The 21,135-nt window shown below is 42.9% G+C and overlaps 1 protein-coding gene across 2 annotated transcripts in view; it reads left to right on the top strand.

The window, feature by feature from the left end:
• The window catches only part of UBXN7 (UBX domain protein 7), an 81,543-nt gene extending 62,212 nt beyond the window's left edge, over positions 1-19,331 (top strand). For both annotated transcript variants that reach the window (XM_077991133.1, XM_015132580.3), the window contains 5 exons: positions 2,535-2,625; positions 3,627-3,754; positions 9,188-9,587; positions 9,994-10,073; positions 17,713-19,331. In XM_077991133.1, the coding sequence (XP_077847259.1) occupies positions 2,535-2,625; positions 3,627-3,754; positions 9,188-9,587; positions 9,994-10,073; positions 17,713-17,874 (861 nt within the window). In that variant the 3' untranslated portion in view covers positions 17,875-19,331. The remainder of the gene's footprint in view (positions 1-2,534; positions 2,626-3,626; positions 3,755-9,187; positions 9,588-9,993; positions 10,074-17,712) is intronic.
• The last annotated feature ends 1,804 nt before the right edge of the window (positions 19,332-21,135 follow it).

Below are 21,135 nucleotides of genomic sequence, written 5' to 3'. Positions count from 1 at the left end.
AGATCGTACCATTACACTCCAGCCTGGGCAACAGAGCAAGACTCCGTCTCAAAACAACACAAAACAAAACAAACAAACTGTACTGTTCAGTAGAAATATAATGTAAGCTATACACATAATTTAAATTTTTCCAGTAGCCACGTTAAAAAAGATTAATCGGCCGGGCATGGTGGCTCAAGCCTGTAATCCCAGCACTTTGGGAGGCCGAGACAGGCAGATCACGAGGTCAGGAGATCGAGACCATCCTGGCTAACATGGTGAAACCCCGTCTCTACTAAAAAAAATACAAAAAAACTAGCCGGGCGAGGTGGCGAGCGCCTGTAGTCCCAGCTACTCGGGAGGCTGAGGCAGGAGAATGGCGTAAACCTGGGAGGCGGAGGCTGCGGTGAGCTGAGATCTGGCCACTGCACTCCAGCCTGGGTGACAGAGCGAGACTCTGTCTCAATTAAAAAAAAAAAAAAAAAAAAAAAGATTAATCAAAATAGGCAAAATTAATTTAAATAATATATTTGGTTAAATCAATATACCTGTATAACTAATACAAAAATAATGAGATGATTTGCTTTTATTTGGTGTTAAGTCTTCAAGATATGGTTTGTATTTATACTTACATCCCTTCTCTATTTGGAGTAGCCAAATTTCAGGTGCTTCAGTAGCCACTTCTGGGTAGTGGTTGCTGTATGAGACAGTGCAGGTATAGAAGATCTTGAGGTCATTGGAAGCATTTGGCTAAGACTTAGATTTTAGCTTGGGTTTGATACTTTTTAATTCTGTGTTCTTAGACATGTCACTTTAGTCTTCCTAGCTAATGAGATAAGATTAGAGACCTTGTATCATTTTTCCCCTACTGTGAGACAGGGTTTTGCTCTGTCACCCAGGCTGCAATGCAGTGGCATGAACATGGCTTAGCCTTGACTTCCTGGGCTCAAATGATCTTCCCACCTCAGTTTCTTGAGTAGTTGGGACCACAAACATGCACCACCATGCCCATATAATGTTTTTTGTTTTTTTTTTTTTTTTTTTTTTTTTGTAGAGATGGGGTCCTGCCATATTGCCCAGGCTCGTCTCGAACTCCTGGGCCCAAGCCATCTGCTTCCCTTGGCTTCCCAAAGTGCTGGGATTACAAGCATGAATCACCGTGCCAGCTCAATTTTTTTATTTTGTGGAAAGTTATAGAAAATAAAAACTTACAAATGAACTTAATTTTTTCCCCTACTGTAAGATATGCTATTAATGTTATTAATTTGCCTGTGTATATTTTACAGGCCCCTAAATTTAATGTAATTTTAATGGTAAAATTCCTTGTATTTTATTCAACAAATATTGATCGAGCAGCTCATTGCTTAGCACAGTGCTGAACTCTAGAGCTTATAATCCTTTTTTCTTTCTTTCTTTCTTTTTCTTTCTTTCTCTTTCTTTCTTTTTCTTTCTTTGTTTCTTTGTTTGTTTGTTTCTTTCTTTCTGTCTTTCTCTCTTTCTCTCTTTGTCTCTCTCTCTCTCTCTCTCCCTCTCTCTCTCTCTCTCTTTCTCTCTCTCTCTCTCTCTTTCTCTCTTTCTCTTTTTCTTTCTTCTTTCTTTCTATAAATAGGGTCTTGCTCTGTCACCCAGGCTGGAATACAGTGGTGCAGTCATAGCTCACTGCAGCCTCTAACCCCTATAGGCTGAAGAGATCTTCCCACCTTAGTCTCCTGAGTTGCTGGGACTATAGGTGCACACCATTAAACCTGGCTAATTTAAAAACAAAAACAAACTTCTTGTAGAGATGGGGTTTTGCTATGTTGCCCAGGCTGGTCTCAAACTCCTGTCCTCAAGCTGTCCTCTGCCTCTGCCCCACAAAGTGCTAGGGTTATAGGTGCGAGCCACCATGCAGAGCCATAATCTTTTTTTTTTTTTTTTTTTTTTTTTTTTTTTGAGACAGAGTCTTGCATTGTTGCTGGGCTAGAGTACAGTGCCGCGATCTCGGCTTGCTACAGTCTCTGTCTCCCAGGTTCAAGCAATTCCCCTGCCTCGGTCTCCTGAATAGTTGGGACTACAGGCACGCATCACCATGCCCAGCTAACTTTTTGTATTTTAGTAGAGATGGGGGTTTCACATGTTGGCCAGGATGGTCTCGATCTCCTGACCTGTGATCCACTCGCCTCGGCCTCCCAAAGTGCTGGGATTACAGGTGTGAGCCGCCACGACCGGCCCATAATCTTAATACATTGTGATTTATTAAGATGTATATGGTTGAGAGTTATGAATGACATAGGTTGACAGATAACTTGAGCGGGAAGAAGGATACCTCATCTGAACTGGGAAAGGAAGAGGAATGGATTGATATGTTTATGGTAAATTTCCAGAGGGTGCTAAAAGTAGGAAGTTGAAGGAGTTCGAACCAGATGACCTTCGTTATCTCTTTTGTGTAGGAGTGAGATCTTAATACATATGCCAGAGGTGTATTTGGAGAGCTAATTGATGTTGGTATATAACAAGGTTATAGTTGGTTCTTTTCTTAGAGGCTGACTTTTTTTTTTATATCAATGATTTAACAGGTTTATCATGACAGTGAGGAAGGTCAGAGATACATACAGTTTTATAAGTTAGGGGATTTCCCCTATGTTTCCATATTGGACCCACGGACAGGTAAGATTTATATCAGCGTGCAACTTTTAACCTATCACTTGTCTTTCAGTTATCTCAATTGATCTTTAATATTTGACTGGATCTGTTTTCAGAATTATAGTAATTTAGGTGAAGGCTTCCTGTTTTTTTTCCCCTTTATATTATTTAAACATCTATTGATGTATGTAGTTAAGACATCTTTTTCTGGCAACATTGGGAGATGGTAGTATTTTATGTTTGTGCAGTTCTGTTCTTTTGAAGAATAACTGATATATTCATCTTACCTTTTTAAAGGAATTTTTTTTTAAGTTTTTTTTATTTGTTTTTGTTTTTTGTTTTTTGTTTTTTTTTTTTTTTTTTGAGACGGAGTCTTGCTCTGTCGCCCAGGCTGGAGTGCAGTGGCCGGATCTCAGCTCACTGCAAGCTCCGCCTCCTGGGTTTACGCCATTCTCCTGCCTCAGCCTCCCGACTAGCTGGGACTACAGGCGCCCGCCACCTCGCCCGGCTAGTTTTTTTTGTAGTTTTTAGTAGAGACGGGGTTTCACTGTGTTAGCCAGGATGGTCTCGATCTCCTGACCTCGTGATCCACCCGCCTCGGCCTCCCAAAGTGCTGGGATTACAAGCGTGAGCCACCGCGCCCAGCCTAAGTTTTTTTAATCATTAAAATGTTAAGATTGCCCAGATACTAGTTGTGATCCCACCCAAGAAGCAGAGGGTGGAGCTGGTTTTATTAATTAATTGTGTTTTATATAATATTGCTTTCTCTGAATCTCTTCTTCCTAAATGGCAGTAAGTGATAGCAGCAGATAAGATGGTTGCTCTATCATGATGGGTGGGAATCTGTTAGGTGAGTATAATTGATGTGACTTCTAGGTTATGAAGACAGTCTATAGCATAAGCTGGTGGAGGGGATGTGTCTTTACAGCACACTTTAATTATGCATATGCTGAAAGGGATACTTAATGAGAATGTTCAGAAAGATTATAGATATTATATTTATATATCCTGGTTTTAATCTTTAGGTCAGAAGCTAGTAGAATGGCACCAGTTAGATGTATCTTCTTTCTTGGACCAAGTGACGGGATTTCTGGGTGAACATGGACAACTGGATGGACTTTCTAGCAGTCCCCCCAAAAAATGTGCCCGTTCAGTAAGTATAATTAGGAGGTGGTGATGGGAAAATAAATGTAATTGGTCATAAGCATCTTACATAAAATGTTTGATGTTAAGATGGTAATGATAATCGAACTAGTGGACAACTGTCACTTGTGGCTATAGCATCTTAGATATCCTCCTCAATTTCCCATTTGAGAGTTCTATCTTCTCGGTGAAATCATGATACTCATACTCCTCCCAGTCTGTCTTGCAGCTAGAGTGCAGGCAGATGCCCCCAGATCTGGATTTAGAAGGAAGCAATGTGAATAGGTTGAGCAGGAGGACTGATCTGGCAAGCCCAGTGGTAGAGGGATCTACTTCCTTAGGGACAGCTCTGGGAGGGCTTCTGATAGCCAGGTCTAAACAGCAGTGCAAGTGGTGGGTTTTTTGTGTGTTTTGTGTTTTGTTCTGGAGATAGGATCTTGCTATTTTGCCCAGGCTGTCCTGGAACTCCTGGGCTGAAGCAGTCTTCTCACCTCAACTGCCCGAGTAGCTAGGACTACAGGTACACGCCACCATAGCCGGCCGGAAGTGGTGTTTTTCGTTTTTGTTGGAACAACTCTTGTGGTATAGTGGAGCGTTATTATTGGTTAATATAGTTTTAGGGCCTGGCTCTCTGTCCCTCCTAGAATTTATTTCTATACTTAATTTCTAGAATGTACTGTCACTAGGTAGACATGTTTGATAATTGGTATCAAGATTAGTTACAAATAAGAGACTGAACTTGCAAAGATACAGCAATCTCACATAGGTTTTCATGGCTATTTGGGTTTGATAGCTGTAGGGATAAAAATAGTTTTGTTTTATTGGGTTTTTTTTTTTTTTGAGCCGGAGTCTTGTTCTGTCACTAGGGCTAGAGGGCAGTGGTGTGATCTCGGCTCACTGCAACCTCCGCCTTCCGGGTTCAAGCAATTCTCCTGTCTTGGCCTCCCAAGTAGCTGGGATTACAGACATGCACCACCGCATCCGGCTAATTTTTGTATTTTTAGTAGAGACGGGGTTTCGCCTTGTTGGGTAGGCTGGTCTCGAACTCCTGACTTCAAGTGATCTGCCTCCCTCGGCCTCCCGAAGTGCTGGGATTACAGTTGTGAGCCAGCTCGCCCGGCCTGTTTTTTTCTTTAGACAGGATCTTGTTCCGTTTCTCAAGCAGCAGTGCAGTGGTGTGATTATGGCTCACTACAGCCTCCACCTCTTGGGCTCAAGCGATCCTTCCACCTCAGCCTCCTAAGTAGCTGGGACCACAGATGTGCATCACCATGCCAGCTAAGTTTTTAAATTTTTGTAGAGACGGAGGTCTCCATATGTTGTCCAGGCTGGCCTCAAACTGGCCTCAAGCAATCGTCCTGCCTCAGCCTCCCAAAGTGTTGGGATTCTGGGCGTGAGCACCACACCCAGCAAAATTTTTATTGTGTTGTGTTGTGTTGTACTGTATTGTATTGTGTTTTTTGAGATGTGGTCTCACACTGTTGCCCAGGCTGGACTGCAATGGCATAATATTAACTCACTGTAGTCCTTGCAACCTTGAGAGAACATGGAAAAAAAAAAAAAAAAACTTGCTAGCCTTGAACTCCTGGGCTCAGTCGATCATCTTGCCTCCGCCTCCTGAGTAGCTAGGACTACGGGTGTGCACCATCTTGCCTGGCTAATTTTTTATTTTTGTGGAGGCAGGATCTCGCTATGTTGCTCAGCCTGATCTGAAACTCCTAAGCTCAAGCCATTCTCCTGCCTTGGCCTCCCAAAGTGCTGGGATTATAAGCATGAACCACCATACCATGCCCAGCCTAAAAATAGTTTTAGAAGATGTGAGGAACACTTCCTTCAGTTATCACCTATAATAAAGTGCCTATTTAAGGAAAAGCCCTGAGGGATAGTATAGAAATTTTGTTGACCTCAGGCAGTCCTGCTTGCTTTACAGTTTTTGGGTGCTTTTTTGTTGTTGTTCCCTCTCTTCCATGGAATGCTTCATAATGTCATGTTCTGCTTTTGGTAGCATGTTAATGCTGACCTCACAATAAATTGAGAAGTGTTTCTTCCTCTTCTGTTATCTGCAGTAGTGTCTGTAGAATTGTTATTATTTTTTCCTTAATGTTTGATGATATTTACCAGTGAAGCGACATGGGCCTAGAGGTTTTTTTTGTGGAAAGTTTTAAACTACAAATTCAGTCTTATTGGTGGATACCTGACTACTTGGTTATCTGTTTCTTCTTGGATAAGCTTTAGCAAGCTGTATCTTTCTAGGGGTTTGTTCATTTTACTATATTGACGAGTTCATTATAGTCCCTGTGATGCCATTAATGACTATAGAGATTATAGTTGTACCCTCTCTTAATTCTGTTTTTGGTAATTTTTGGCTTCCCTTTTTTCCCCGACAGTCTGGCTAGAGGCTTAGTAGTTTTATTGATCTCAAGGAACCAGTGGGGGTGTGGCATGTGCCTGTAGTCCCATCTGCTTGGCAGGAATATTGCTTGAGCCAGGAGTTCAGGAATGTGCTGTGCTGTGATCATGCCTGTGAGGTCACTGCACTCCAGTCTTTGGGTAGCAGTAAGACTCTGTCTCTTAAAAACAACAACAACAATTGCCTTTGGGATTTTGGTGGTGTTTTTGTTTTTTATTTTTCTCTATTGTATTTGCTTTCTAGGTCATTTATTAATTTATGTTTTCTTTGGGCTTAATTTTATTTTCTTTTCCTGGGTGTATGCTCTTTTTTTTTTTAAGGTGGGGAAGCTTAGGTCATTGATTTGATGCCTTTCTCTCTTCTAATATAAGCATTTAATTCTATAATTTTTCGATAAGTACTGCTATTGCTCAATACTATTTTCTAGCTACAAGAGAAATTAGTAAAATGAATTTTTTAGTTGAACATGTTTTATAAACTTAATTAGGGTTCTGTAAGTAAGGAAATCAGAGGAGAATGAAATTCAATAGGAGCCTGATAGTGTCTGCCATGGCCACAATTTTTAAAGTCAAGCTACACGCTATCTGTGCAGTGTCATTGCTGTAAATTCACGATCCACCTAAGCCATTGCATGTCACACAGACACCTCTGCTTGCTTTTTAGGGGCGGTAAATTAGTTTATTTTTAAATTTTCTTTTGGCCGGGTGTAGTGGTTTATGCCTGTAGTCCCAGCTACTTGGGAGGCTGAGGTGGGAGGATTGCTTGAGCCTGGCAGGTGGAGGGAGTAGTGAGCCAAGATTGCACCACTGCATTTCAGCCTGGGTACAGAGTAACCTGTCTCAAAAAAAAAAAACAAAAAACAAAACGTTTTTCCCTTTAATTTTTTGCTACATGATTGCCTGATAGTAAAAAACAAAATGTGGTTTCTTTAGTTTTTTATTAGCAACCCACATTTTTTTTTTTTTTACCTATTTATTGTGGAAAATTTTAAGCATATTCAAAGTTGAAGTAGTTTATTGAGCCTCTTTGTATTCATTAGCTTATTTCAGTAATTATCAACAGATGGCCAGTCTTCTTTCCTCTATATCCCATATCTGAATTATTATTATTATTATTATTTTTTTCTTTTTTTAAAATTTATTTATTATTATTATACTTTAAGTTGTAGGGTACATGTGCATAACGTGCAGGTTTGTTACATATGTATACCTGTGCCATGTTGGTGCGCTGCACCCATCAACTCGTCATTTACATCAGGTATCAATCCCAATGCAATCCCTCCCCCCTCCCCCCACCATATCTGAATTATTTTGAAGCAAATCTCAGAATTCATTGTTTCATTAATATATACTCTGGGATTTATATTTAAAAGATAAAGGCTTTTTTATTTTTTAAAATACTATCACCATGTCATTATTATACCCTTAAAAATTAGCAGTAATTCTGTAATATCGTGAGATATCCAGTGTTCAACTTTAGATTATCTTACAATTTTTTTCCTCTATAGTATGTTTGAGTCAGGAGTAAGTTCCACTCAAACAACAACATTTTGTGATTCATTAAGTTTAGTAAAATCTATGGCATTAGAACTTTACCAAAAGGGAAAAACTGTAGAAGTTTGCATTTCTCGTTATCATGATGAAAACCTTCATTATAATTAATGGAATTACTAGTTGAAGAATAAAGTGGTGAAAAAAGTAAACACTGGTCTCTATGTTTTAGTCATTTTAAAGAGTGGTGTTTTGACTTTATAGTTAAAACTTTTAATTCTTGTCTTTCTCTAGGCAGATAATACATAAACGTTTCTTGATTTTGTTCATTTTGATTTTTGTTTTGTTTTGTTTTTGAGATGGAGTCTTGCTCTGTCACCAGGCTGGAGTGCAGTGGCACGATCTCACGGCAGCCTCCTCCTCCCGGGTTCAATTGATTCTTCTGCCTCAGCATCCTAAGTAGCTGGGACTACAGGCGCACACCACCATGGCCAGCTAATTTTTGAATTTTTAGTAGAGATGGGGTTTCGCCATGTTGGCCAGGCTGGTCTCCAACTCCTGACCTCAGGTGATCCGCCCACCTCAAGCCTCCCAAAGTGCAGGTGTGAGCCACTGCGCCCGGCCTGTCCTGCTTTGTTATCATTTGTGTGTTCACTGGAGTAGCACTTTTAATTTCCTTCAAGAACCTTTCCTTGCATTCACAGCTTGGCTGTTTGGTGCAAGAGGCCTAGCTTTGTGTCTGTCTCAGCTTTCAACATGTCTTTCTCACTAAGCTTAATCATTTTTAGTAGAGACGGGGTTTCACCATGTTGGCCAGGATGGTCTCGATCTTTTGACCTCTTGATCCACCCGCCTTGGCCTCCCAAAGTGCTGGGATTACAGGCATGAGCCACCACGCCTGGCTTTCATTTTGATATTTTAAAAAAATGCCTATGATCACTTGAGCCCAGAAGCGCAAGACCAGCCTGGGGACCATAGTGAGACCCTGTCTCTTAAAAAATATATAGATATATATAGGCTGGGTGCGGTGGCTCACGCCTGTCATCCCAGCACTTTGGGAGGCCGAGGTCGGGAGTTTGAGACCAGCCTGGCCAATGTGGTGAAACCCCATCTCTACTAAAAATACAAAAAAATAAGTAAATAAAAATTAGCTGGGCATGGTGGCGGGTGCTTGTAATCCCAGCTACTCAGGAGGCTGAGGCAGGAGAATCGCTTGAACCTGGGAAGGCTGAGGTTGCAGTGAGCCAAGATTGCGCCACTGCACTCCAGCCTGGGCGACAAGAGTGAAACTCCATCTCAAAAACAAAATAAAACAAAAAACAACAAAAACATATGTGTGTTTGTGTGTGTGTGTATACACACATGTGTATATATCTCTATTCCAATTTGGCTATGTAAGACACAGTCCTTGCTCTTAAAGTAGAAGGGATACAGTCAGCAGAACATAATAATGAATGGCAAGCTATGATATTTCTTATGCTGTTTGACCTGTTTTTTGGTTTAACTTGTTTTTCTTCCTGTGTTTTATGACTCCATCTCACAGGAGAGCCTTATAGATGCAAGTGAAGACAGCCAGCTAGAAGCTGCCATCAGAGCCTCCTTACAAGAAACACATTTCGATTCAACACAGACAAAACAGGATAGCCGCTCAGATGAAGAATCTGAATCTGAACTTTTTTCTGGCAGTGAGGAGTTCATATCCGTTTGTGGCTCTGATGAAGAAGAAGAGGTAGAGAATCTTGCCAAGTCCAGAAAGTCTCCCCATAAAGATTTGGGGCATAGAAAAGAGGAGAATAGAAGGCCGCTGACTGAGCCCCCAGTCAGAACTGATCCTGGAACTGGAACAGCCACAAACCACCAAGGATTGCCAGCCGTAGATTCAGAGATACTCGAGATGCCACCTGAAAAATCAGATGGAGTAGTGGAGGGGATAGATGTAAATGGTGAGTTACATTATAGACATACTTTCCTTCAAACTTGGATATTGGGGCTGGGCGTGCACTCCAGCCTGGGCAACAAGCGTGAGACTCCATCTCAAAAGTTCAAGGTTAGGAGTTCAAGACCAGCCTGGCCAACATGGCAAAACCCTGTCTCTACTAAAAATACAAAACTTAGCCAGGTATGGTGGCATGTGCCTATAGTCCCAGCTACTTGGGAGGCTGAGGCAGGAGAGTGGCTTGAACCAGGGAGGCGGAGGTTGCAGTGAGCTGAGATCGCACCACTGCACTCCAGCAAAACACTTGAATAATTGCTGAATGGCTGTATTTATTTACATATTTATTTAAACTAATACTCTGTCTTAAACTCCTGTATCCCGTTTTTTGTTTTTTTTTTAAACCCTTCCTTTAGGACCAAAAGCACAGCTGATGTTGCGGTATCCAGATGGAAAAAGGGAACAGATCACTCTTCCAGAGCAAGCTAAACTGCTAGTAAGTACAGGCTTGCTTTGGTTCAGTTCCGACCACTGCAATAAGACGAGTCACAAATTGTTTGGTTTCCTGGTGCATATAAAAGTTATGTTTACGTTATTCTGTAGTCTATTAAGTGTACAGTAGCTTTACATCTAAAAATATGCACGTGACTTAATTTAAAAAATCTTTTGCTAAAAAGTGCTAACGATCACCTGAATCTTCAGTGAGTCATGTTTTTGTTGGTGGAGGCTCTTGAAATTGATGGCTACTGACTGACAGGGTGGTGGGCGCTGTGGCAGTTTCTGAAAATGTGAAGCAGTGAAGTTGCTGCATTAACTGGCGATTCTTCGACAAACAGTTTCTCTGTGGCGTGTGTTGCCGTTTGCTAGTGTTTTACCCACAGTAGGACCTTCTTTCAAAACTGGAGTCATTCTCAAATTTGCCGCAGCTTTATCCACCAAGTTTATGCAGTATTCTAAATCTTCTGTTGTCATTTCAACAGTGTTAAAAGCATCTTCACCAGAAGTAGATTCCATCTCATGAAGTCACTTTCTTTGCTCATCCATAGGAAGCAGCTCCCCTCCCTTTAATGCTTGCTCATGAGACTGCAGCAGTTCATCGCCATCCTCCACTTCTAATTCTAGTTCTCTTGCAGTTTCTACCCACTTGCAGTGACTTCCTCCAGTGAGTTCTAAAACCCTCGAAGTCATCCATGAGGGTTGGAATCAACCTCTTCCAAAGTCCTGTTCATGTTGGTATTTTGACCTCCTATGACTCATGAATGTTCTTAATGATATTTAGACGGGTGAATCCTTTCCAGAAGATTTTCAGTTTACTTTGCCCAGATCCATCAGAGGAATCTGTGTTTATGGCAGCTATAGCCTTTGGGGAAAAAAAAAAAGGTGGGGGGGGTCTCTTGCCCATGCTGGAGTGCAGTGGTCGTAGCTCACTGTAACCTTGACTCCCCACCCCGGCTCAAGTGATCCTCCTGCCTCACTCTCCTGAGTAGACCACCACACTCAATTAATTTTCTTTTTTGTAGAGATGGTTTCTTGCTGTGTTGCCAGGGCTTGTCTCAAACTCCTGGACTCAAGTAATCCTCTCACCACAGCCTCCCAAAGTTGAAATTTGGCCCCCATGCCTGGCCAAAATGTATTTCTTAAATAAGATTTAAAAGTTGAAATGACTCCTTGATCCATGGGCTGCAGAATGGATGCTGGGTTAGCAGACTGGAAGCAACATTCATTTTTATTTACATTTTCATCAGAGCTGTTACGTGACTAGTGCATTGTCAATGAGCAGTAATATGTTGAATCCTTTTTCTGAGCAGTAGGTCTCAACAATGGGCTTAAAATATTCAGTAAGCCATGCTGTAAATTGATGTGCTATCTTTCCAGGTTTTGTTTTTACAGTTCTAGAACACAGAGTAGATTTAACATAATTTTTAAGGGACCTGGGATTTTGGAATGTTAAATGAGCATTGGCTTCAACTGGAAGTCACCAGCTACATGACCCCTAACAAGAAAGTCAGCCTGTTTGAACCTTTGAGTGCAGACACTGACTTCTCTCTAGCTGTGAAAGTCCTTGATGGCGTCTTCTTCCAGTAGAAGACTGTTTTGTCAAACGTAAACATATTTAGTGTCGTTACCTTCATGAATTATCTTAACTACATCTTTTAGATAAGTTTCTGCACCTTCTGCATCAGCATTTGCTGCTTCACCTTGTTGCACTTTGATGTTACGGAGATGACTTCTTTCCTTCAGCCTCATGGACCAACCTCTGCTAGCTTCCAGCTTTTCTTCTGTAGCTTCCTTAACTTCCTTCGCCTTCATAGGATTGAAGAGAGTTAGAACCTTGCTTTGCATTAGGGTTTGGCTTAAGGGAATGTTGTGACTGGTTTGATTTTTCCACACAGGCCACTAAAACTTTCTCCTTTTCAGCAGTACAGCGGTAAGGCTGTTTTGCTTTCTTTTTTTTTTTTTTTTTTTTTGAGACAGAGTCTAGCTCGCCTAGGCTAGAGTACAAAGGTGCGATCTCAGTTCACTGCAAACTCCGCCTCCCAAGTTCAAGTGATTCTGCCTGCCTCAGCCTCCCGTGTAACTGGGATTACAGGCGCCTGCCACCACTCCCAGCTAATTTTTGTATTTTCAGTAGAGGTGGGGTTTCACCATGTTGGCCAGGCTGGTCTCCAACTCCTGACCTCAGGTGATCCGCCTGCCTCAGCCTCCCAAAGTGCTGGTGTGAGCCACTGCGCCCAGCCTATTTTGCTTTGTTATTTGTGTGTTCACTGGAGTAGCACTTTTAATTTCCTTCAAGAACTTTTCCTTGCATTCACAGCTTGGCTGTTTGGTGCAAGAGGCCTAGCGTGTCTGTCTCAGTTTTCAACATGCCTTTCTCACTAAGCTTAATCATTTTTAGCAATTGATTGATTTTGAGGATGTACAACACTTCCTTTCACTTGGGTACTTAGAGGCCTCCAATGGTGGGGTTATTAATTGGCCTAATTTTAATACTGTCATGTCTCAGGGAACAAGGAGGCCCTCAGAGTAGAGGGAGGGAGATGGGAAAACTCCCAGTAGGTGGAGCAGTCAGAGCATAAAGTTTGCAGTCTTGTGTGGGCCTGGCTTGTGGTGCCCAAAAACCGAATAGTAACATCAGAGAGAATGTTCACAGATACTGTAATAGATAAAATAATGAAAAAGAGAAACACAAGTATTACCAAAAGGTGACACAGAGACACGCGGGGAGCACTCGCTGATTGAAAAATGGAGCCAATAGAGGCGCTTGACACACGGCTCCCACAAACCTTCAATAACAGGAAGTACAAGGAAACAGGGTGTATCTCTATAGCTAATTGGAAGCATTTTATCGAAGCAGAGATACTAATTCATTGGAGTAAGTTCAGTGAGTTTTGCTTGATAATTCTTTGAAATAGGTGTGGGAGGCCAGGTGCAGTGGCTCCCTCCTGTAATCCCAGCACTTTGGGAGGCCAAGGTGGGAGGATCACTTGAGTTCAGGAGTTTGAGACCAGCCTGGGCAACAAAGTGAGACCCTGTCTCTATTAAAAAAAAAAAAAATAAGAAAGAAAGAGGTGTTAGATGTTTAGTGTGATCATAACTGCAAACTGTGGTGAGTCATTTTGTTGTTGGTGGTTGGTTGGTTGTTTTGAGACAGGGTCGCTCTGTCGCTCAGGCTGGAGTTTGGTGGCCCAGTCTCAGCTCACTGCAACCTCTGCCTCCTGGGCTCAAGCGAGCCTCCCACCTCAACCTCCCAGGTAGCTGGGACCACAGGTGTGTGCCACCACACCCAGCTAATTTTTAAAAATTCTTTTTTGTAGAGAAGGGTTCTCACTTTGTAAACCAGGCTGGTCTTGAATTCCTGAGCTCAAGTCATCCTCCTGCCCTAGCCTCCCAAAGTGTGGGGATTACAGGTGGGAGCACCCGGTTGTGAATCTTATCTCTGATTAGTTTATTTTCTTCCCAGATTAACTTAGGTAAGCCACATAAGGTATGTTCCAGTGAAGATTTTTCTGTTTCATGCATGGAATAGAAACCCAACTGAAATGATTACTTCTGGAAAAGGACGACGGGTTATTTGAAGGGAATAGTGGTGTAGGTCCTAGCAGCTGGAACTGCAAAGTGTTTAAGAACCATATCTGTTTTCCTCTATGTTTCTCTTCTGGGGCCTGGAGGTTTTCTCTTGGGGTTCCCTGCTTCACACCATTCTCTGCATACTGGTGGCTTTTCTTTATTCCTCAGCTCCCACATGGTTCATCATGGTGATGCTGCGGCCGTTTTCATCTAACACAGCTGATGAGCTTTCGGTGGTTTTTGTTTTGTTTTGTGTTTGTTTTTTTCTTCCTTTTCTTGGAGACAAGATCTGGCTCTGCCCAGGCTGGAGTGCTGTGGGGCGTAATCTCGGCTCACTGCAACCTCCGCCTCCCAGGTTCAAGCAGTTCTGCCTCAGCCTCCCAAGTAGTTGGGATTACAGGCACCCACCACCACACCAGGCTAATTTTTTTGTATTTTTAGTACAGACGAGGTTTCACCACGTTGGCCAGACTCGTCTCGAACTCCTGACCTCAGGTGATTCGCCCACCTTGGTGTCCCAAAGTGCTGGGATCACAGGCGTGAGCCACTGTGCCTGGCCCATATTTTTTGATGAGATGGGGTTTTGCCGTGTTGCCCAAGCTGGTCTCCAACTCCTGTGCTCAAGCTGTCTACCTTCCTTGGCCTCCCGGAGTGCAGGGATTACAGGTGTGAGCAATCATGCGCTGACACCCTCTGCTTTTTAACTGCTGGAAACAGAATCTTGAGTCTGACTCGCTTAGCTTAGCCTGTGAACGAATCCCTTGGGTCAGGCATTCCTGGCCGTTTGCTTTGGCTGGAGATTAATTAGGCTGATTCTTGAAGACTGTGTTACTGAAATGCAAGCAGTGTAGAAGTTTGATGGGAAGCAGAGAGGGAGGTGTTGAGGAAAACTGCAAAAGATGAGAACGGCCCAGTTTCTGAGAAGGCAAGGAGAGATTCAGTGCACAGGTGGCAAGACTGGGTGTAGTGGAATGAAGGACTGGGTGTAGTGGAATGAAGGACTGGGTGTAGTGGAATGAAGGACTGGGTGTAGTGGAATGAAGGACTGGGTGTAGTGGAATGAAGGACTGGGTGTAGTGGAATGAAGGACTGGGTGTAGGTAGAATGAAGGACTGGGTGTAGTGGAATGAAGGACTGGGTGTAGTGGAATGAAGGACTGGGTGTAGTGGAATGAAGGACTGGGTGTAGGTAGAATGAAGGACTGGGTGTAGTGGAATGAAGGACTGGGTGTAGTGGAATGAAGGACTGGGTGTAGTGGAATGAAGGACTGGGTGTAGTGGAATGAAGGACTGGGTGTAGTGGAATGAAGGACTGGGTGTAGTGGAATGAAGGACTGGGTGTAGTGGAATGAAGGACTGGGTGTAGGTAGAATGAAGGACTGGGTGTAGTGGAATGAAGGACTGGGTGTAGGTAGAATGAAGGACTGGGTGTAGTGGAATGAAGGACTGGGTGTAGTGGAATGAAGGACTGGATGTAGGTAGAATGAAGGACTGGGTGTAGTGGAATGAAGGACTGGGTGTAGTGGAATGAAGGACTGGGTGTAGGTAGAATGAAGGACTGGGTGTAGTGGAATGAAGGACTGGGTGTAGTGGAATGAAGGACTGGGTGTAGTGGAATGAAGGACTGGGTGTAGTGGAATGAAGGACTGGGTGTAGTGGAATGAAGGACTGGGTGTAGTGGAATGAAGGACTGGGTGTAGGTAGAATGAAGGACTGGGTGTAGTGGAATGAAGGACTGGGTGTAGTGGAATGAAGGACTGGGTGTAGTGGAATGAAGGACTGGGTGTAGTGGAATGAAGGACTGGGTGTAGGTAGAATGAAGGACTGGGTGTAGTGGAATGAAGGACTGGGTGTAGTGGAATGAAGGACTGGGTGTAGTGGAATGAAGGACTGGGTGTAGTGGAATGAAGGACTGGGTGTAGGTAGAATGAAGGACTGGGTGTAGTGGAATGAAGGACTGGGTGTAGTGGAATGAAGGACTGGGTGTAGGTAGAATGAAGGACTGGGTGTAGTGGAATGAAGGACTGGGTGTAGGTAGAATGAAGGACTGGGTGTAGTGGAATGAAGGACTGGGTGTAGGTAGAATGAAGGACTGGGTGTAGTGGAATGAAGGACTGGATGTAGGTAGAATGAAGGACTGGGTGTAGTGGAATGAAGGACTGGGTGTAGTGGAATGAAGGACTGGGTGTAGTGGAATGAAGGACTGGGTATAGGTAGAATGAAGGACTGGGTGTAGTGGAATGAAGGACTGGGTGTAGTGGAATGAAGGACTGGGTGTAGTGGAATGAAGGACTGGGTGTAGTGGAATGAAGGACTGGGTGTAGTGGAATGAAGGACTGGGTGTAGTGGAATGAAGGACTGGGTGTAGGTAGAATGAAGGACTGGGTGTAGTGGAATGAAGGACTGGATGTAGGTAGAATGAAGGACTGGGTGTAGTGGAATGAAGGACTGGGTGTAGTGGAATGAAGGACTGGGTGTAGTGGAATGAAGGACTGGGTGTAGGTAGAATGAAGGACTGGGTGTAGTGGAATGAAGGACTGGGTGTAGTGGAATGAAGGACTGGGTGTAGTGGAATGAAGGACTGGGTGTAGTGGAATGAAGGACTGGGTGTAGGTAGAATGAAGGACTGGGTGTAGTGGAATGAAGGACTGGGTGTAGTGGAATGAAGGACTGGGTGTAGTGGAATGAAGGACTGGGTGTAGTGGAATGAAGGACTGGGTGTAGTGGAATGAAGGACTGGGTGTAGTGGAATGAAGGACTGGGTGTAGGTAGAATGAAGGACTGGGTGTAGTGGAATGAAGGACTGGGTGTAGGTAGAATGAAGGACTGGGTGTAGTGGAATGAAGGACTGGGTGTAGGTAGAATGAAGGACTGGATGTAGGTAGAATGAAGGACTGGGTGTAGTGGAATGAAGGACTGGGTGTAGTGGAATGAAGGACTGGGTGTAGGTAGAATGAAGGACTGGGTGTAGTGGAATGAAGGACTGGGTGTAGTGGAATGAAGGACTGGGTGTAGTGGAATGAAGGACTGGGTGTAGTGGAATGAAGGACTGGGTGTAGGTAGAATGAAGGACTGGGTGTAGTGGAATGAAGGACTGGGTGTAGTGGAATGAAGGACTGGGTGTAGTGGAATGAAGGACTGGGTGTAGTGGAATGAAGGACTGGGTGTAGTGGAATGAAGGACTGGGTGTAGTGGAATGAAGGACTGGGTGTAGGTAGAATGAAGGACTGGGTGTAGTGGAATGAAGGACTGGGTGTAGTGGAATGAAGGACTGGGTGTAGGTAGAATGAAGGACTGGGTGTAGTGGAATGAAGGACTGGGTGTAGGTAGAATGAAGGACTGGGTGTAGTGGAATGAAGGACTGGGTGTAGGTAGAATGAAGGACTGGATGTAGGTAGAATGAAGGACTGGGTGTAGTGGAATGAAGGACTGGGTGTAGTGGAATGAAGGACTGGGTGTAGGTAGAATGAAGGACTGGGTGTAGTGGAATGAAGGACTGGGTGTAGGTAGAATGAAGGACTGGGTGTAGTGGAATGAAGGACTGGGTGTAGGTAGAATGAAGGACTGGATGTAGGTAGAATGAAGGACTGGGTGTAGTGGAATGAAGGACTGGGTGTAGTGGAACGAAGGACTGGGTGTAGTGGAATGAAGGACTGGGTGTAGTGGAATGAAGGACTGGGTGTAGGTAGAATGAAGGACTTGGGTGTAGTAGAATGAAGGACTTGCCTTCCTTGATAAAAGGAAGAAAGGAAAACGGATAGAATGTTTAAAAATGAGAACAATAATTTAATTTTATAAATAGTGACTGGGTGTATGTATTGGGGAGACAAATAATAACTGTGTATTTCAGTCTCACTTAATGGCTGTACGTAATTGGGTACAGATTTCTCTCCCCGTCCAAAGGTTTGTAGTGGCCCTTCCACCAGGGCAAGCTTTGGTTATCTGAGAGAACTTACACTTAATAGCTGATCTAATATGATGAAAAGAGAATGTTTTATATTTAATTCACTAATATGCTCTTTCCTTTTATTTCCATCTAATGGCTTTGTCTTTCTCTTGTTTGTATAGGCTTTGGTGAAGCACGTCCAGTCTAAAGGATATCCAAATGAACGTTTTGAACTTCTCACCAACTTTCCTCGAAGGAAATTATCTCATCTGGACTATGATATTACATTGCAAGAGGCAGGCCTTTGTCCTCAAGAGACTGTCTTTGTACAGGAAAGAAATTAACACCATGGCTTGACCTCTCTCAGCTTACCCCTTTTTTCCCTTTTCCTGTGAGATACCATGTCACTAAGTATGCATTTTGGCTCATAGGACCACAGAGCCAAAGTTGGGCAAGCAAGTCACCTTCCTTCTCTTATTTCTTAATCTCTCCTGTAGTCAGTCTCTTTCTCCCCCTTTGTTTCTTTCTCTTCTGTTTTCTCCCTCCCCACTCCGTACTCTTCCCCCTCCCCCTACACTTTCTTACCTAATCTGGTGACCAAATAGAAGTGTAAGAATAAGACCTCTCCTAGTACTGGCAGCAGGAATTGTGTGTCCCAGTAAGTGGTCTTTTGCACGGCACTTTTTTGGGATCAGATGTTAACGTTACTCCCCAGACTCTTTGGGCAAAGGAATGGCTAGATTCAGAGTAAGAACAACCCTCCCTTTTTTGTAAGCCCCCATGTGTAGTAGGGAGAAGAAATTCTCTAACGTGGATTTGGTTTTGTTGTGTTCTTCATGTAGGAAATATCACTTAAGAAAATATCCAGGCTTTTGTTTCTGTGGAAAAAGCATCCCTTGTAATTATTGCTCATCATACCTAAAAACTTTTTCAAAGGATTTTCATGTTCCCAGCTGTAAGAACTATTTCCATGACATGTGTTACTGGCGGAATGAGTGTTAAATATGGAGCATATAGCATGGGGTGACTTTCATTGTCCTAGCTGAGAGAGTTTTCTTTATTACTCTGTATTGATCCTGCTAGTCCAGGAATGGACATTAAGTGAACCTGTCGTGGTGACTGGGATGGGAAGATGCTTGCTGTTTTTGCCAGCACAGCAGATTAGCTCCTTTGGAGCCCTCCATTGTCCGAGTCTGCAGTGATCTGTAGGAAGGCAGCTGGTCAATAATCATGTAGTACAATGGCTTGTAATTGTAACCACTATGGTTATTGATTGTCCTGTGGTGTTTCAGGCATACTTAGGTATGTCCCTGGGGAAAAAGAAAACCATTCAGCTGAGAGTTGCTAACCATGTTCTTTTGGTTAGAAATAATGGTTCATTTTTTGCCCCTGGTTGGAACAGTCTCTGAAAGGCTGTGGTGACTGAACTGAACATGAGTCCGCATGCTGTTTTCTTTCGAAAGGTATCAGAACTGAAAGCCTCTGTAAGGGGAAGACCTTTAAACTCAATTCAAAAGACAACATTTAGTAAAAAGGGGGGGGTGGCAGAGGGTGCTAGTCATTTTCAGATATTGTGGGGTTTTTCTGCCAACAAAACCGAAAATCAAATTTGAGTTGGTGAAAGCTTTCTTCGGTGTTTTTAGAAGAGGCCATCTTGAATCTGTAGAATACCATTTACACACCAACTTCACCCTGTGCTCAGTTCATATTTTGAGCTTAAATGGAATCCTCTGAAGGGGTAGTCGTGATTCTAGAAGTTTTAACTTGTAAAATGAAAATATTAAATGGACCTTTTTGTCAATTGAGGATTGAGATTGATTCTTTTATCCGAGGAACGTAAGTTCCTCAGCTACTGCTTAGAGACCTGTAGGTTTTCATCTACTTTACGATTGCTCTCTTGGCAATTAGGGGGTTGGGGAAAAGAAGAAAACAGATGCTATGTGTTGCTAGTACACAGTTATAGACTATGGTTTCTAGTGGTTGAATTTTGAGGAACCCTCCCAAAAGAATGAGTTATGTATCTCCTCAAGGAAATCATGGACAATTCTGTTTATTCTTCAGTGAGTCCTTTTGAATTAATGTTCTTACATTTTTTTCTAAGTCTGTGTAAGTGCTTATGTATAAGTATATAATTGTATAAATATTTATAAATATATTTATATAATTACAGTTTCATTTCTACCTTGAGTCAGAGTTCTCTCTTTAGATTGGTGACTAATACTTACACTTTGGTGTTTTTTCATAGGCTCTTGAGGCTTAACTAGCAGCTTCTGATTTATTGAGTGAAAGATGGTTTTCATGTTCATTCCTCAGTTGTATCTCTGAACTTGGATAACATACTTGCCATTTGAAGAATAGAGCTGTATATTATCAAAGGTGCACTGGAGGGTAAAACATTTGTTGGTAGCAGACAAGGTCAGAAATCTAAAAATTCAGGGAGGCCCAGGGTAAGAAGAGGAGGTTTGCTCAGCTTTGTGCTCTGATGGTGCCCATCTGTACTCCAGCAAAGTCATAGCTGAAGCCCAGCTCGCTCAAACATGTCAAGTCAGCCGCTTTTCCTGTCGGGCTCTGTTTCATTCTCTTTACCTTCTAGCTTCTCTTGATAGAACAGCTGGGAGAACTGACAACATGTTCATCAGTGAGAGGGTGTAGTTCTTTCTGACATGTTCAGCACGTGCATATTCATTGATGAGAAACCAAAGTGACTTTTTCAACTTGGGTTACTGCGGGATGATTAAGTAGAGAGAAAGTGATTTAAAAGACAGCATGGTACTTTCACCCAGCTTAACATGCAGCTGGGTTGTCTACAATACAAGATGTGGTGGGCTTTGTTTTATTTTATTTTGAGGCAGGAGTGTAATTATCTCAGGGTTGATATAGAGGCCCATGGGAATAGTTACGGATTGTGCACGAGAAGAGTCCATAAGGAGTATTGCCTTGCTCAAGAGTTCAATCCACTGACAGAGTAGGCGTCTTCCAGCTTGCCTTATTTCCTCTGCAAGTTTCCTTGCTCTTTAGGGCAGAGGTTTTATTGAATAGATTAAATGAGGTCAGTAAGGTTAGTTAAAAATAGTCATTCTTTGTGGGTGTTGGACACAGCTGAAAGAGAGTGTTAAAAAAAAAAAGCTAGAGAGGAAAAGAACAAGAAAGATAGACTTCGAGAGTGGTAAGAGAAAAATACAGGGAGATGGAATGGAAACTACTGGGAAGGCCAGGCCATGGTGGCTCACGCCTGTAATCCCAGCACTTTGGGAGGCCGAGGTGGGCAGATCACCTGAGGTCAGGAGTTCGAGACCAGCCTGACCAACATGCAGAAACCCCATCTCTACTAAAAATACAAAAATTACCCGGGTGTGATGACAGGCACCTGTAATCCCAGCTACTCAGAGGCTGAGGCAGGAGAATGGCTCGAACCTGGGAGGCAGAGATTGTGGTGAGCCAAGATTGTGCCACTGCACTCCAGCCTGGGCAACAGAGTGACACTCCATCTCAAATTTAAAAAAGAAGAAGAAGAAGAAGAAGAAGAATAGTGGGAAAAAAGTGAGAGGAATACTTTTTTGAATTTGATATCGGAAGGAACTGGAGAAGAGAATGAACAGTGCCAA

Source organism: Macaca mulatta, chromosome 2 (genome assembly GCF_049350105.2).
Source record: "Macaca mulatta isolate MMU2019108-1 chromosome 2, T2T-MMU8v2.0, whole genome shotgun sequence".
Lineage (NCBI taxonomy): Eukaryota > Metazoa > Chordata > Mammalia > Primates > Cercopithecidae > Macaca > Macaca mulatta.
This window is presented reverse-complemented; position numbering and strand designations above follow the sequence as displayed.